At 42.2% G+C, this 15,118-nt stretch overlaps 1 protein-coding gene across 1 annotated transcript; it reads right to left on the bottom strand.

Annotated features, from left to right (window-relative positions):
* Positions 1 to 873: 873 nt before the first annotated feature.
* CSF2RB (colony stimulating factor 2 receptor subunit beta) lies at positions 874 to 14,899 on the bottom strand. Its single transcript, XM_063395823.1, has 14 exons — positions 14,691 to 14,899; positions 13,674 to 14,033; positions 11,352 to 11,481; positions 9,202 to 9,386; positions 8,726 to 8,874; positions 7,652 to 7,823; positions 7,429 to 7,561; positions 7,169 to 7,329; positions 6,168 to 6,313; positions 5,896 to 6,070; positions 4,799 to 4,889; positions 4,457 to 4,526; positions 3,567 to 3,670; positions 874 to 3,291 (listed from the first exon to the last, which is right to left on the bottom strand). The coding sequence occupies exons 2-14, from the start codon at positions 13,741 to 13,743 to the stop codon at positions 2,088 to 2,090; spliced, it is 2,790 nt and encodes a 929-aa protein (XP_063251893.1). The 5' UTR covers positions 13,744 to 14,033; positions 14,691 to 14,899; the 3' UTR covers positions 874 to 2,087.
* Positions 14,900 to 15,118: the final 219 nt, after the last annotated feature.

Genomic DNA, 15,118 nt, shown 5'->3' with positions numbered 1-15,118 from the left:
GTCCCTAGAGCAGAAACTCATTCTGCTCTAAATGAATTGTTACAGCTGGAAAGCAAACCACTGCACAGTCCCCTGTCCTGACAAGGACATGTTACATTGCAAATTCCAGGCTCCTTCAAATGATAATATCAACTCTGTGGGATCATAACAAATGTGCTTTTATGTGTAAATCCTGTCTCCAAAATCAGCCTCTGCAAATGCCCAGTGAAGTGCATAGGAATAGAAGGAACAGAGAGCTGTCAGAGTACTGATCACATCTTAGACTACTGATCACAATGCAAAAGGACTTCATCCAAAATCCACTGAGTTGAATAAAACTTCTCCCACTTATTATTCTTCTTGATTATTTAACCCCAGCAATTCAAGGCCCAGCAAAATGACACATATCTAAGATATTAATTCAGATATAAGATTTGCATATGAATTTAAACATTTCCTTTTAGGACATGCTTTGATAGAGCACAATTATACAGCCTGGAAGAAATTAATTCTGTCACTTATAAAAGGCCAAAGAAGAGAATTAAAAAAATCCATTGATTACAAAAGGTCTAAATTGCAAATCTCTCAAAGTGTTCATCACTATTCTCTATCACAGGCTGCAACTGCCTGCCTTCTGCTGTGAAGAGCACCAAGTTCAATTTGCACACCTTTCAGATTTAAAATGGTATTTACAAGGAATAAATTCTCAAAACTCCAAATAATTCCACTGTAGTTGCTGAATCAGCACAGTCCCATTAACTCAGCAGGAGGAATTAGGTGGCACAAACACAGAACTCATTTTCTCTGTCAAGTAATACAGCAAAGTCAGGAGAAAATGTCCTACCTCACATATGGCATAGCTGAACCCACAGAATTTTTTGAGACCTGAGCAAATGAGATAATAGTAATTTTATTGTAAATACAATGTTTTTAACATATGAAATGAAATACTTATAGGAAGAAATAATATGTTTACAAATACAGATTTTATATTTCAAATAAAAATATGGTTTTTTGAAGTCAAGTCCACCTTCAGAACTGAAACCAAAGCCTTTTCACTGATTACAGAGTAGCAGTTCTGAACACATACTCTTACCTTGCACCACATTCTATACAGCAAAACTGGGAAAAAAGGTCTCCTCTTTCTCAACTCTCATTATTTAAGGGAAAAAAACCAAACTAAGAATCAATCAACACCTTAGGATGAAATATATAATGCATAAACAGTATATAATGCATAATCAATAAATCTTAAAGAAAATCATATAGTACTGCAACATTTAGAAATAGAAGAACTCCAGCAGTTACAGGCTTGTGCACTTTCCCAGCATCTCTTACCTGCCATTTTCTGTTATCTGCTCCACTCCCTCTCACTGAACTTTAGGAGCCCTTTCCTTCAGTAACATTTCTTCTTCCAAATTGTTCTCTACAACATGCTTTATGTATCCCAGTAATGTTTCTTTCTTATCCTTTGAATCCACCATTATATACTGCACATTAACATTAAGAAAGATTTCCTGGATTTCAACAACTTTTTTCTCATTTTTTATTTTTGCTTCTATAACTGCCTGGGTTTCTTTCACCTTAGACAATACCTATTTCATGCCATAGTGGAAAGGCAGAGGTATAGAAAAGCAAGAAGTTCCTTGGTGACTTTTAGAGCTATTTTACAAGTGCACAGAAATGAAACAAAATTGCTTTTAAGGATAGAGCTTTTCTTTTCAAGGTTTCCAAGCTGGTCTTCTTCAGATAGCATTTCAAGCTGTTAAGTCTGCGTTTCCTGCCACGAGTTTTGCCAAGTAATCTGATATAATTGCAAGATGATTGTGATGTATTACAGGATCATGAGGAGGATAAACTGTTCATCATGGATAAGCCAAAATGTTTGAAAAACATTAAAGGTAATATTTGTGTTGTCTTTCATGTCAAATCGGTGAAGATCACTGAGAATGATATTGAACTACTTCAAGTTTTTTAACTCATTGGACTGGAAGCTTGAAAATGGAACTAGTCTTTATTTGTTCCTAGGTTTGAGGGTTCATTTTCACCAAATAGTTGCAATCTCTTTCAGTTACCTGTCTCTTTGGTATTCATTAATATTTACCCATTTAACAGATTTCTTTGATCCTTAAAGATTGCTGCCAGGAAAAGTAATCATCTGATTTCAAGTTTTTGAAAAGCTGAATGGCCTGTATTTTTTCCCTCTTCCATACATCCTTTTCCTTGCCTGTGATGGATTCATCATCATATACAGGCTGCCCAAGTGTTGTCTCGCCTTCAGAAAATTTCTTGACTTGGTGGTCTTCGTGACTATTATCCATCTTCACAATGGATTTTAGGCTGTGGAAGCAATAGTCACCAACCTGGCAAAGGAAAACTGGCTCAGTGCTGTCAGGGTTTAACACCACCAAGTTATCTTCTGACAAAGGCTGCTTTCTAGGAATACCATTTTCCTTCTGTAAGACAAGCAAAGAAATCTTTGTGGGTTTTGAATGTTCGTGGAGACCTTCAGGCACAGTAAGATAGTCACCAAACTTATCCAGGTGCAGTTCAGGAGATGAGGTTGGTGCTTGGCCTGAAACTGGGATCATGACATCCGTTTTCTCCAGGGAAAACTCCTGACAAGGGTGGTCACTGGGAGGCTGGGTCTCCTGTGAGCCATGAGGCAATTCCTCAGCAGTGACGAGTGGAGGATGAGAGGAGGTGCTGGCTGATGGCAGTAACGGGCTGTCTGTGGCGATGTACTCCAAGGGGCACTGCTGAGGAGACGTGGTACAGCTGAGAGCCATTGGAGAGTTCTGCTCCTGTGTTCCCTTGTTAGTGCCTTCCCCACAGGCCTGTGAGTCCTGCGAGACTTCTTCCTTGTCATTGAGGTGCTGCATCATTTCCTTCTGATCTGGGAACATGTACTTTGGAGGAGCTGCTTCTGGCTGTTCTTGCTTCTGTGGAGCCTGGGGAGAATCTTCCCTTGGGAGAGTCACATATTGAAGGGAAACCGATTTCTTACTGAGTCCCATGGGGTCCATTTCCGGAGTTTGATATATATCAGGGTGAGAGGACACCACTGGGCTGTATAAGTATGGACCATTGAAAGCAAAGCAAGGGGTTGCTGTGCGGGAAGCAATACTTGTATCAGCACTGTTTCTCCTTGAGATGGGAAAGGAATGACAAGCACTCATACTTGGGCAGGTAACTGAGGTGTGCTCTGACTCATTTAAAGCATGGTAGGAGTTTTGTAGGTCTGTTGTAACAGGGGAAACATCTGTCTTCCTAGTCTGTCCTTCAATGCACTCTGCGAAAGCCTTCACCTGCCTGAATGTGGGAAAGTTAAAAGTTGCCTGTGAGAGAGATTATTGTTTTAAACACAAAATATAAGCCAATCTTAGTTGAAAACAAACATAGCTACACACAGGCTTCAAAAAAAATTCTTGCAGATGCAGTTACCTCTGTAATAAAAAATTGAATCTCCTCCTCAAAAGCAACTTGTATAGGATTTTTAGTGACAGAACATTTGATTATATTCTGCCATGATGCAGTGAGGTCTTAGAGACCATCCACAGTGTCAGTATCATGTACTATTCACTCACCTGTCCACAACTTGAAGGAAGCTAGCCTGCTCCATCTTCTCTGAAAGGTTGTATTTGTTGAAGTCCAGCTGGTTGCTTGCTGGCCAACTTCCCAAATGTCCTTTCTGAAAATGAAAAAGCAGACATGACCAAAGAGCAGCTTCTCACTGGCAGTAGAATCAGGAACTCTACATTCCTTGTGGACAGAAAAAACAAATAGGACAGCCTATAGCACTTAGTTACAGGGATACAATTTCACTAATACAACTCAAAGGTATGCTCTCCTCTCCAGGAGAAGGTTTCTTCAAACCCATATTGCCTTACCACTGACATAACTACAAGTACTCAGTGAGCCAACCAGGAAAGATGCCCTCCTAAACTTCTTATTTGTGAATAGGGGACTCAAGGGACTTGACAGTAGATGGTTGTCTTGGCCACAGCGATCATGAAATGATAGGGTTTAAAATTTTCAGAGTAATGGGAAAAAATGAAAAAGAACAGTAGAGTTTCTACTCTGGACTTCAAGAGAATAAACTTCAAGCTGTTCCAGGAGCTACTTGGCAGTGTTCCCTAGGAACCTGCTTTTGAGAGCTGGTGAGTCCACAAGTGCTGGGCAGGTTTTAAGAACTCCCTTTTAAAAGCAGAGGAGCAGGAAATTTTAAAGTACTGGAAATTTTTCTACATTGATTTTAAATCACAGTTGTGCTGACAAGCAGAGCACAAAGAGGTCTGCTAAATATAAGAGCACTATTCTGTTGAGTAGGACCAGAACTTCTCCTAAAAACAAGTAATAGATAAATGCGGATATCTGTTCATTGTGGACTAGAAAACAGGAAGAGCTCTTAAGATTATTGGAAGTCCTGAAAAAGAGAGAGAAATAATGAATCCTTCAAGGTACAGTTCCCTCTTACCCCCAGGTAGCTCTGGATCAGGAGACTCTTGCTGGGGTTCGGAATCTTTTCCTCCCACATTTTCTTCTTCCTGCAGCAAGAACACAGTTTTCAAGATTTGCTTCTCAGCATGGCTGCTACCAGAAAAGGCTGCACTCCACACACTGTGCTGCTCAGCACAGCGAGGCACAACTTGAGGCACTGGCAAAGCACCACCCAACTCTCTCCTTTGCACAGCCATGCACAAGGCTGCCCACCAAGGCCCATCTCCACACAGACCTCTCTGCTGGGGGACAAGAGTTGCCTTAGACTTTATGCCACCCACATGGACTGCTAAGTCTCCATGTTGCAATGCAAGCCTACCTGAGGAAATACTTATAGCTGCAATAAGCAACTATCAGCAAAGTGATGATGACAGCTGGGAGCGTCACTGGAAGAACCACAGGTGGCAGAACTGAAACAGAGAAAAGAGAAAAAGCTATCCACCTGCAAAGTGACTGTTTCCTGCAACAGGTTTTTCACTCTGGGCATTATTCAGGGAATTTGATATGTGGAGGGACAGGATCAGAGCCTTCAAACTGTTGGAATATCCTCTAAAGTGGGACAGGCCAAACATGACCTGAATAACATACTGACTGAAGGATTTCATTATTTCCTTTACTGATTTGCTTCTTAGCTTTTACTGACATCAGAATTGAACATTTTAAACTAATAAAAAGATGGTTATGAACCTTACTCCACCACGAACAACAGGCATGACTTCAGACATCTTAAGTCTGCCTGACTCTGCACAGCTTTGAGGAAATGGGGTCTCAGAGATTTTCTAAGGCCTCCCCCTGCTAACAGCCACAACAGCACACTAATTTCTTCCTGACTACATAGATCAAAATTTGCTCACAGTATAACCACTACAACCTTTCTCAGGACAAATCATGCAAGATCATATTACTTTGGGCAAAAGATTGTATGATGGCAGACATTCTGCCTCTAAGTCCATAAACAGCAAAAACATGTAAAGATTTTATCTCCAGCAGACTCCACTGTGTTTTACACAAACTTATAGTCACTCTGAAAATATAAGTTGATGGCTTATGTTCTATCTTCTTAAAGTATCAGGCTCTTTAGTCACTGACAGCAGATTGGACTACTGGAATCAGAAAGTAATGATAATCTTTCAGACAGGATATCTTTGATTCATTCTCCACATGGAAAACTTTATGGTTAGTACTCACCTTATGAGGGCAAGTAAAAAAGAAGCTAAAAGATCATTCACTTCCTTCCCTAACATTGTTGATGTACTGCAAGGATGCAGGCAGAGCAGCTGCCTTGGTAAGTGACTCCAACTAGGCCATGGCTGCACCTCATTCCAACCCCAGCTGAGAGAATGTGTTATACTAAAGAGCCATTCCAGCCATTAACAGTCCACCAGAACCCAACAGAAGCAGTTTCATGAAAAGTACCATTCTCAGTCTTCCAGGTGAACTCCTCACTCCATTTACTCCAAGGTCCCTCGTATCCCAGAGGCCTATTTACCCTTGCACGCATTTTCCCCCTATATTCTGTAGATGCTGCCAGCATTTGCAGGGTGAAGATGAAGGGAGGTTCATCATTGCTGATATTTAACTCCTGAAGAGTCTGGGAGAAGGGAGGAGCACAAATGTGAGGTGAGAAGAATTGTCTTTCCATTTGACCAGCAAAGAAATATCCATGACTCTTGGACTTAGTAAGTTACCTTTTCATATTGGTTGTTTTCCCAGTACATGACTTGGTATCTCTGTGTTATGAAGCTGTAATTCATTTTGTGTTTTATCCACCTTAGTTCATACTCTTGGTTCTTTGTTGCTGTTACTGACACATTTGCAGGCGGCAGCACCTGAACTGGAACACACTGAATGTCTCAGAGAACTTACCAACCTACTGGTCCAGTGCTCTCTTTCCACATTGTGAGTCATTTCCAGGGACTGAAAACAAGGTTATTTTGTGCAATGTAAAATGGCTCAGCTTTTTAACACTTCTTAACTCTCTGCATCTTCCTTTTCTAGTCAAATACCACAGTAGACCACTAAATAACAATCCATACCCATGAAAAGCATTCCCTTTGTACAGAAAAGCAGCAAAGCAATAGTTTTGTCTGTACTTGTCCACCACATTTCCAGAAATTTTGAGTTCTCTTGGAGATACCTCCAGATATTTTCACCCACTGCAGGAGCTGCCCTAGTTTTAGAGTTTGAAAAGTCACCCAAATACCTTCAGATACATGTGGGCAGAGATGGCCTACCTGGTGCCCTTCACTGGGCCAAGGTTTCCCACCTCATCCAGTGTTCCAGGGGCCATTGCACAAACCCACAAGAGCTCACTAGCTTCTTGAGAAATCATGTAGTGACAAACTCCTACTTGACATAAACAGTGGCAACTCTCACCACAGTCTCCTGGAACACTCATGAATGTGAATCACAGAAAAGTTAGCAGGGTGGCAAATGTTCAGGTCACAACTTGGATTTTGCACAACAGTTTCCATCACTGTCACCTTCCTCAGAGTAACAAGTGCCACTTAGGAGCTCCACACCCACATCCCAGAGTTCTGATCTGATACAGTCCCTTTCTTCCTCAGTGATTGTTTCTTCTATTTCCCACTCACTTTTCCTCATCACCGCTATCCTCAGCCCCACTTGCTCAGACAGGCATCTCTCCAATAAACAAGAAGGAGAAGCAAGAAACAACACAGAATCTCACTGTTTTTGTAGGCTTCAATGAGCTTGTCCTCTGTCTTGGCCCGGACAGATACATGGTACTGGCTCTGGCTGCTGGAATTGTTAACAGGGATCTCACAGCTCTGGACCACATATAGGGTGTGGGCCAAAGTCTTCTCTTGCACAGGAGAGCACTCCTGTTCTCTGAGGGGAAGAAAGAGGATGAATGGAAATCAGGGGAATGGGACAGGCAGAAGCCCCATAGGAAAGGCACAGACACACTGCCATGGGCAGAGCACATACTCTGATGCTGAGGTGGCCCTGAAGAACAAGCCAAACAAGACAGAGGTGGTGATCACTTTCTTCACTTCCCAGCTGCATGTCAGACGATCTCCACCATTGAAGAGGCAGCGAAGGTTCCTGGGCTGAAGGCCACCTTCAGAGAACACAAGTGCAAGGTTAGTGACAGAAAAATTCTGGCTTCTCAGTTTCCAGCCCTGCATGGCCTCACTCCATCCCATGCTACCTTCAGTGGTGTTCCACAACACCTCCATGCTCCACTTGCTGTACTGTCCAGAGAAGCCGCTGGCCTTCCCTGGTCTGGCTCGAACACGGGCAACGTAGCTGCTCCCTGGGACAAGGTCCTCATGGCTGAGATTGCAATGTGTGGTGTTGGAGAGCAAGAGAGAGACAGCTTCCTGTTGTGGGAGGAGAGGAGGGAGAGGAAGAGATGGAGGAAATTGGGATGTTGGGGAACAGAGAGGTGGAGGGAAGACAGGGAAAGAGTGAGAGGAGGAGCTGACAGCCAGGCTGCATCTCCAGCAGTCCCACAAGTGTGATGGTCCATGCACATGCTGCCATGTGGTGCTTCGTTGCTGCCACAAAAGAGGGGCTCCAGCCGGTGCTGCAGCATAACTCAGAAAGGACAAGGCATGGCCACTGTCAGGCACAATCTCCCCCCACAACAAGTAGCAAACTCCTGCAGCTTGCAAAGTCCAGACTGTCTTCAGCTCCAGCTACACATGTTCATAGCACTGCTCAGCATAAAATTATGTGGGAATCTGGACAAGATAATTCCCTTAAAATCTAAAGATCAGGCTGACAGGTAGAGAACAGAAACATATGCAGATCTGGAGATATTTCTCTAGGGGCAAAGGATATGGACTCTTAAAAACTTTAAAAAACAAACAAACAAACAAAAACAAAACCCAAAACATATCTGTCTTAAAGGGGGAGCAGCTTCCAAGGTATTTTGCTGTTTTCCCCACATGAACCCACAGCTTCCTGTTGGAACATGATTGAATTCAGTTTAAGAGGGATTCAACTCCAACTCAAATCCAAGTACAGTGGTTGGGGGTTTCTCTGAGTGGAGATCTTTGCATTCACGTCAGCATTCAGTTCAGGAAAAATGGTATTTTACTGTACAAGTCACTTGCTAACAGAAAGAGAGCTCTTTCCACCTGACCCAAAACAACACTTCTTGTATCTCTTCACAGTCCCTGAGAATGGAAAGACCATTCATTCACACAACTCTTACCACCAACTTTCAACTGCTCAAAATGGTGCCCGAACCAGGACAGCTCCACTCCTCTGCTCTTACCTCCCAGGACTCCCACTCCTGCTTGTATGTGACTTCATAGTCCAGTGCATTGCCCAACCCTTGGCCTCCATTGCCTGTTTTCCAGGACAGCAAGAAGTCTCCTGATGTCATTGAGTTGACTGAGAGGTTTTGAGGTGGGAGGGGCTGAACTGCAAGGTGAAGGTACAACGCATGAGAGGAGATAAGGAGGAAATTACACAAAGAGGGGAAGAAAACATCTAGGTAAGCTTCCCCGTTTCCAGAGTATTTTATTCCTGACAGACCAAGTATCTCCTGCTTGACTAGCTCCTGAGCTGATACCAGGTCCAGCTGCTCTCAGAAACTTGCCTTCTCCTCTCCTGGCCAACCCTCTCAATATGGAACTCTTTGGCAGTTTTCACAATGGAAGTGGAATTTATTTCCAGCTGAATGGCAAATACATTCTCAAAAATCCTGAAAATTCACTAGGAAATGAGAATTTGGTTTTTAAACCTTACCATTTTGAAAAAGATCAACATCCAGTTCTGTTTGAAGCATCTTTTTAGGTCTGAAGCCATAAATATCATCTACCCCTATACCAAAATAGTCTGTAGTCTTGTTGCAGACCCAGTGCACATACACGTCTGGAGTTTCACGTAAGTAATTTTCTGTCTGGCGTTTGCAAAACATGTCTTCGTTCTCCCTGTGTACAGAGAAAGTGATCTATAAAGATCTTATCTGAAGACCTGCAGTTAGTGCAAAATTAAACACCTGAAACCAATTTCATCCCATCCTGTTGTTTTAATTCACGAAGGCACTTATATCCACTTTTCACTGTTCCTATTAGTCCTGGTTTGCATCAGTTAATACAAGAAACATTTTAAACACCAGAATTTTGCCTCCCCATTTCAAAGGCTTGCAGCAGAATGTTACAGTACCAGTTCATTTTTGTTACTTTTTAGCCTAGCTCTATGTAATCTCATATTTTTAGGTGACAAATAGTATGATGAAAATGAGCATCATGTAAATACACCTTTTACTCAGAGTTAAAGGCCATAAAATTTCTGATGATCCTAAGTTTCTTGAAGACTTTCATTTTGCAGTACCAGAAAAACACTTAGAAAAAGATTCTCAACCAAAATGTATTTCAGTGTCCTTAGTAGTTCTGTTCTGCCAAGGGATCTTAAGTATTCATTAAAGATTTCATCCTTTCAGATGGCCTTTCTGCAGGCCAAGGAGCATCATGAAAATTAGAAACATTTTTTTAAGCTAGGCAGGAGAGGATAATCTTTGTGTGGTTGCAGTAGCCTTAGCTGCTGGAGAGATGTGTTGCTTCTTTATGTACCCTGTGGAATTTTGTTTGTGCTTATGGCTTCATGCCCAGTATATTATCTGGTTCCAGCTCAGATGAGAAATCTTAAGCTGTGAATATTTAGGGCCAAATACTCTCTTCCAGGATAGGATAGAGTCTTCGAGCCAGCTATATGTCAGCAAGAATTATTCAGCACTATTGCTATTTTTATAAATTGTGTATTAGCAAGGAAACCAGGGATATTGCTGAAGGATGTCCATATGGATTGCACACTGCAGTAGGTGTGCAGCCTTCAGCAAAAGAGTCAGCCCAAGGCGTGTGAAGCTCTGATGTTATCTACTGACCAGCATTACCTTACAGCTTGGGGTTTAGTCAACTATTCTTAATCTATGAACTGATTCTGTTTCATTGTTGGCTATTTTGATTTCAGTTGTGTGACTGCCTGTGTTTAATACCTGCTTGTCTGATTAGTTCATCTTAGTTATGTTTCATGAGCCACACACTTCATCATGTAACAGTGTTTCAGAGAATCCTTCAAAAGTCCAAGTTCTGGGAATCATCTTTTCCCAGAAGTATTTAACTTCAAAATCCTGCTGCAAAGTTCTTCCACTGTTTTCATCTGCTTATAGGTCTATTATTTCCCTCTTATTTGCAATAAAATCAAGAGTTCTTCCTCCCTCCTTTTCTTGCTGTATCCCCAGACTCTAAATAATTTTCTTCTCAACTATCCATCTTTGCCTTCCTCTCTCCCTTAACTATTCCTCCATTTCTGTCCTTTCGTATCTTTATCAAAGATCCAGTCTGGTGACTTGGTTCCCTTTTGAAACGGAAACATATGTAACAGAGAGATACTGTCATAAAAACACCAGTATCTCTGGCAGGAAAACTGACAGCACAGATAGAGAACTTACCATAAAGAACTTATTCCCTATCTCATAAATATACAGTCTACATATATTTCTCAAAAGTCATCAAAACCACACTCTCAGTGATGCTCCTAAATGAGCAAAATGACAGGGGGAATGTCTTCTGCCTTTAGGGTTTACAAACAATATTCACAGTTGTTCTGACACCTCCTTCTCCCCTAATGCTGATTATTAGCAGCCTATGTGCTCCATCTTATTTCATATCACACCAAAATTATGGAAAATAAATGTAATGGTGATAAAAAACTCCACTGGCATAGCCTATTCATTCCTCTCTTCCTGAGGCCCCAGTGCAGTCACAACTTTTGCTTAATTCAAAAAGAGAGGTGGATGTGCTTTCTAAAAACTTGACTGCTTGTCCCCAGGATTCCAAGTTACGGCGATTTTCCCTTTGGACTTTGATCTAGCTCAGCACATTTCAGGTACTTACATGTTAATATTATCCCTTTGGTAAAGAATCATACCAACAAGGTCATGAGCCTCTGAATGCTCCATCCATGTGCAAGTCACCTGTGAACTATAGTCATTGTAGCACTTCAAGCTTTTCATTGGGATACTCTCTGGAAAAGGAATTCAGTGAAAAAAATGCAGTGATTATAAATGGTGAGAGATAGCAGGAGGTACAGAATGGGTAAGGCACTGATAACAGCATTCTTTTCTTGGCACCAGAAAATCATAGACTCATAGAAATGTTTGAGTTGGAAGGGACCTTAAAGATCATGTAGTTCCAACCCTCCTGCCATGGGCAGGGACACCTTCCACTGCACCACTTTACTCAGAGCCGCATTCAATCTGGCCCTGAACATCTCTAGGGATGGGGCATGACTCCATGAAAATATGTGCAGAGTTGTGCACCCTTCTGTGCACCATTCTCCACGTCTCCATAATCCACAGGTGTCCAAACCAAGCTACAACTAACAACAATTAAGTGAAATCTTTGTGCATGAATGGCATACAGTTCTAGCCAAGGTATCACTTTTCAAACACTGAGTATTTCCAAGGATTAGTAGATACTGTGGTCAGCAGACATATGATGATCATTTCTTCCTTATGTGTTGCTGTGAAATTCTTTGCTACTAACTTCCTAGTAAAGTTTATAATGCTAGAAAGGTATATTTAAAAGTGAGATGCTCTGGGAATAGCCTTGTTATGACTCAGAAGAATGTCCAAACGAATTTGTTGGAACTACATTTATGATCCAGAGATGGCCATTCATCAAGAATATTTTTTTTTAAGTTCCCAGCTGTGAAGCTGAAAAATACAGATGCTTCTGGCACGTGCACTATGAAGCAAGCTGCTTTCTTATCTTTCCTTATTTTCTCTGAAGGTAATGTCCATGCTGCATTAATGGGATATTGCACCTTCAAATGACAAAGATGTCACTGTGCAAACATAAGTGTGCTCTCTTAAATTATATTTCTTGATGAGAGCTATAATCACCTTGTTTGAGAGGCTTTTTACAGGCAAACCCCCATCAGAACAGAATGATGCTGTCTTAGCAGGCATAAGATGGACCTTACTTTCATCTGCTGAAAACCAGTACAAAGTAAGTTCTACTGCATTCCTTGCATAACCAGAAAATCAAGCATCCCACATAGAAAAGGATGGTCTGAATGTGGGGCTAAGGCTCAGAATGTCAAGAAGCCAGTCTGACATACACAGCAGTACATTTTCCCTCAGAGACCTCCAAGGAAGATATCCTGTAATGGATGCTGGGCCATGCAGCACAACTCCTCCAGCTACTGCAGACATGAGGCATCTGCATTAGAAAAGGTGAAAGTCCACGGGGCACAGCCCCTGACAACACTCTTTTTCTGCCATCTTCAGGATGGCTATAGGCCTAGTCTTGTGGCAGGTGTTGTGTAGTACCTATTCCCAGCTCTGTTAAATCAAATTGGGGGACAGGGAAGGGAAGGGAAGGGAAGGGAAGGGAAGGGAAGGGAAGGGAAGGGAAGGGAAGGGAAGGGAAGGGAAGGGAAGGGAAGGGAAGGGAAGGGAAGGGAAGGGAAGGGAAGGGAAGGGAAGGGAAGGGAAGGGAAGGGAAGGGAAGGGAAGGGAAGGGAAGGGAAGGGAAGGGAAGGGAAGGGAAGGGAAGGGAAGGGAAGGGAAGGGAAGGGAAGGGAAGGGAAGGGAAGGGAAGGGAAGGGAAGGGAAGGGAAGGGAAGGGAAGGGAAGGGAAGGGAAGGGAAGGGAAGGGAAGGGAAGGGAAGGGAAGGGAAGGGAAGGGAAGGGAAGGGAAGGGAAGGGAAGGGAAGGGAAGGGAAGGGAAGGGAAGGGAAGGGAAGGGAAGGGAAGGGAAGGGAAGGGAAGGGAAGGGAAGGGAAGGGAAGGGAAGGGGAAATAAGCTCTCATTGTGTAAGAAAGGAAACACAAGCAATGGATACAGCAGATGGTCTCTTTATCTGTCAGCTATTCCACAAGAAGAAAATCAGGTCAACAGGATTTTGTTCCTGGTAGCCCCCACCACACTGTCTTGTGTCTGGCCACATGTCTCTACTCCTGAGCACCACCATCTGAATTATGTAGCCCTTCATTTTCCTATTTTCACTAAATGTCAGGGTCTATCCCTCCTTTTCTTCACTCATTATCCCATCAGCTTGTTCATCTCATCTATTCATACAGTACTTCACCTGTCCACACCACCAACATACAACTGATTTGTTTACACATGTACCTGCTATATGCTGGTTTTGATCAGGATGTCTGTTCTCTTACAGCTTAGAAAACAGGAGAAGTAAGCAGAAAAGCTCACCTTGAATGGCTTGAACACGGAAGACCAAATACAGATCCAGTAGCAGGATGAAAATCTCTTCTATGTTCATATTGTCCTTGGCATAAAGGCTTGATCCTAACTTAGAATTTCAGAGTTTTCATTGCCCACTGGCTACTCTCTTGCCCTGCTTACTGTGGAGCTGTTTGTTTTCGTTTCGCATAAAGAGAAGTAAAACTGAATAAGGGAACTTCTTTAAGATCACGTTGAAGTGACATTCAGGAAGAACTACCAAGCATTTCTTATAGGACAAAATCCACATCTTCTCATTACGTGTTGATGCAATGCAAGCAAAGAATCAAGTAAATGTACATTTCCAAGGAAGTGCAGAGGTTCAGTCAGCTGAGTAACAACAAGAAAAAAATTTTATTTTTTTATGAGAACTCATCCTTAAAATTTATTTCATTCTTCTGCTCTTTATGCCTAAAGTCTTCCTAATGAACCACAACATTGGTTAGTTTCCTTAAAAATGTGATCTGAACCACACTGTTCCTAGGAGCTACAATCCAACCAGCAATCCTGGTTTGATTTCCATATTCATTCACTTTGAGGACTTCCTTCAACATACTACTTTTCTAGGTGCCCCCCAAACAAGTTGCAAATTGTAGACATAGTACCAAAGAAATTAATTTTTTTTTCTGGTGATTGTAGAGAGTGAAAGTAGATTGAGCAGTTCCAGGACCATGGGTTAGGGTTGTTCAATACTGGAATTTAAGTCCTTTTGGCCATCTCTCATTGCTCTCTCAAAATCATAATGCATACACCTGCTTAAGTACATTACAGATCTGAGACTTTTTCTACTTTAGGGAGCATGGAAAGACTCCTTTAAAATTCCTGTTGACTAATAGATTCCCAAATGCCACTTCCTTGGACCAGAAACAGCTGGCTGAGCCCTTGAATGATCATTGCAGCTAAGGAATCCCTCAGTAACTCACAAGACCTTGTATGAAAACAGACTCTGCCATTATGCTTCCCCCAGGAAGGAAGCCATTCCCTTACCTGGATCCAGCAGTGTCTGTGAGGCAGATGATTCAACCTGATGAGTGACTCTCCCTGTCCAGCCTCCCCCCCAGCACCAGAATCCTCTGATGCAGAAATCAGCAAACCCACACTTGCCTAGAACTGGATACAGAAGTATAAACCAACCACTGGATTTTCTTGGCAAGTAAGTCTTCAAAATAACTGCTACATCTTTTGTGAACCTCAAATGCCACTTTCAGAGAAGCTGACACCTCCCCTTTCAAGGAAAGTCTGTGCAATTGCACAAAATAGGAAGTCTGTACTTCCTATTTTAGCCCGCAAAGCACGCACTTAGATGGGACTGTTAGGTTAACTGGGAAGGGAGGGAAAGGAAGTTTGTCATTGCCAATCTCTGTGCTAGCAATTACCAGATCATGAGACTTACATATTTTAAGAAAGAGAAAGGA

Source organism: Prinia subflava, chromosome 4, assembly GCF_021018805.1.
Source record: "Prinia subflava isolate CZ2003 ecotype Zambia chromosome 4, Cam_Psub_1.2, whole genome shotgun sequence".
NCBI lineage: Eukaryota > Metazoa > Chordata > Aves > Passeriformes > Cisticolidae > Prinia > Prinia subflava.
Note: the sequence above shows the minus strand (reverse complement) of the source record. Positions and strands in the feature narration are given on the sequence as shown.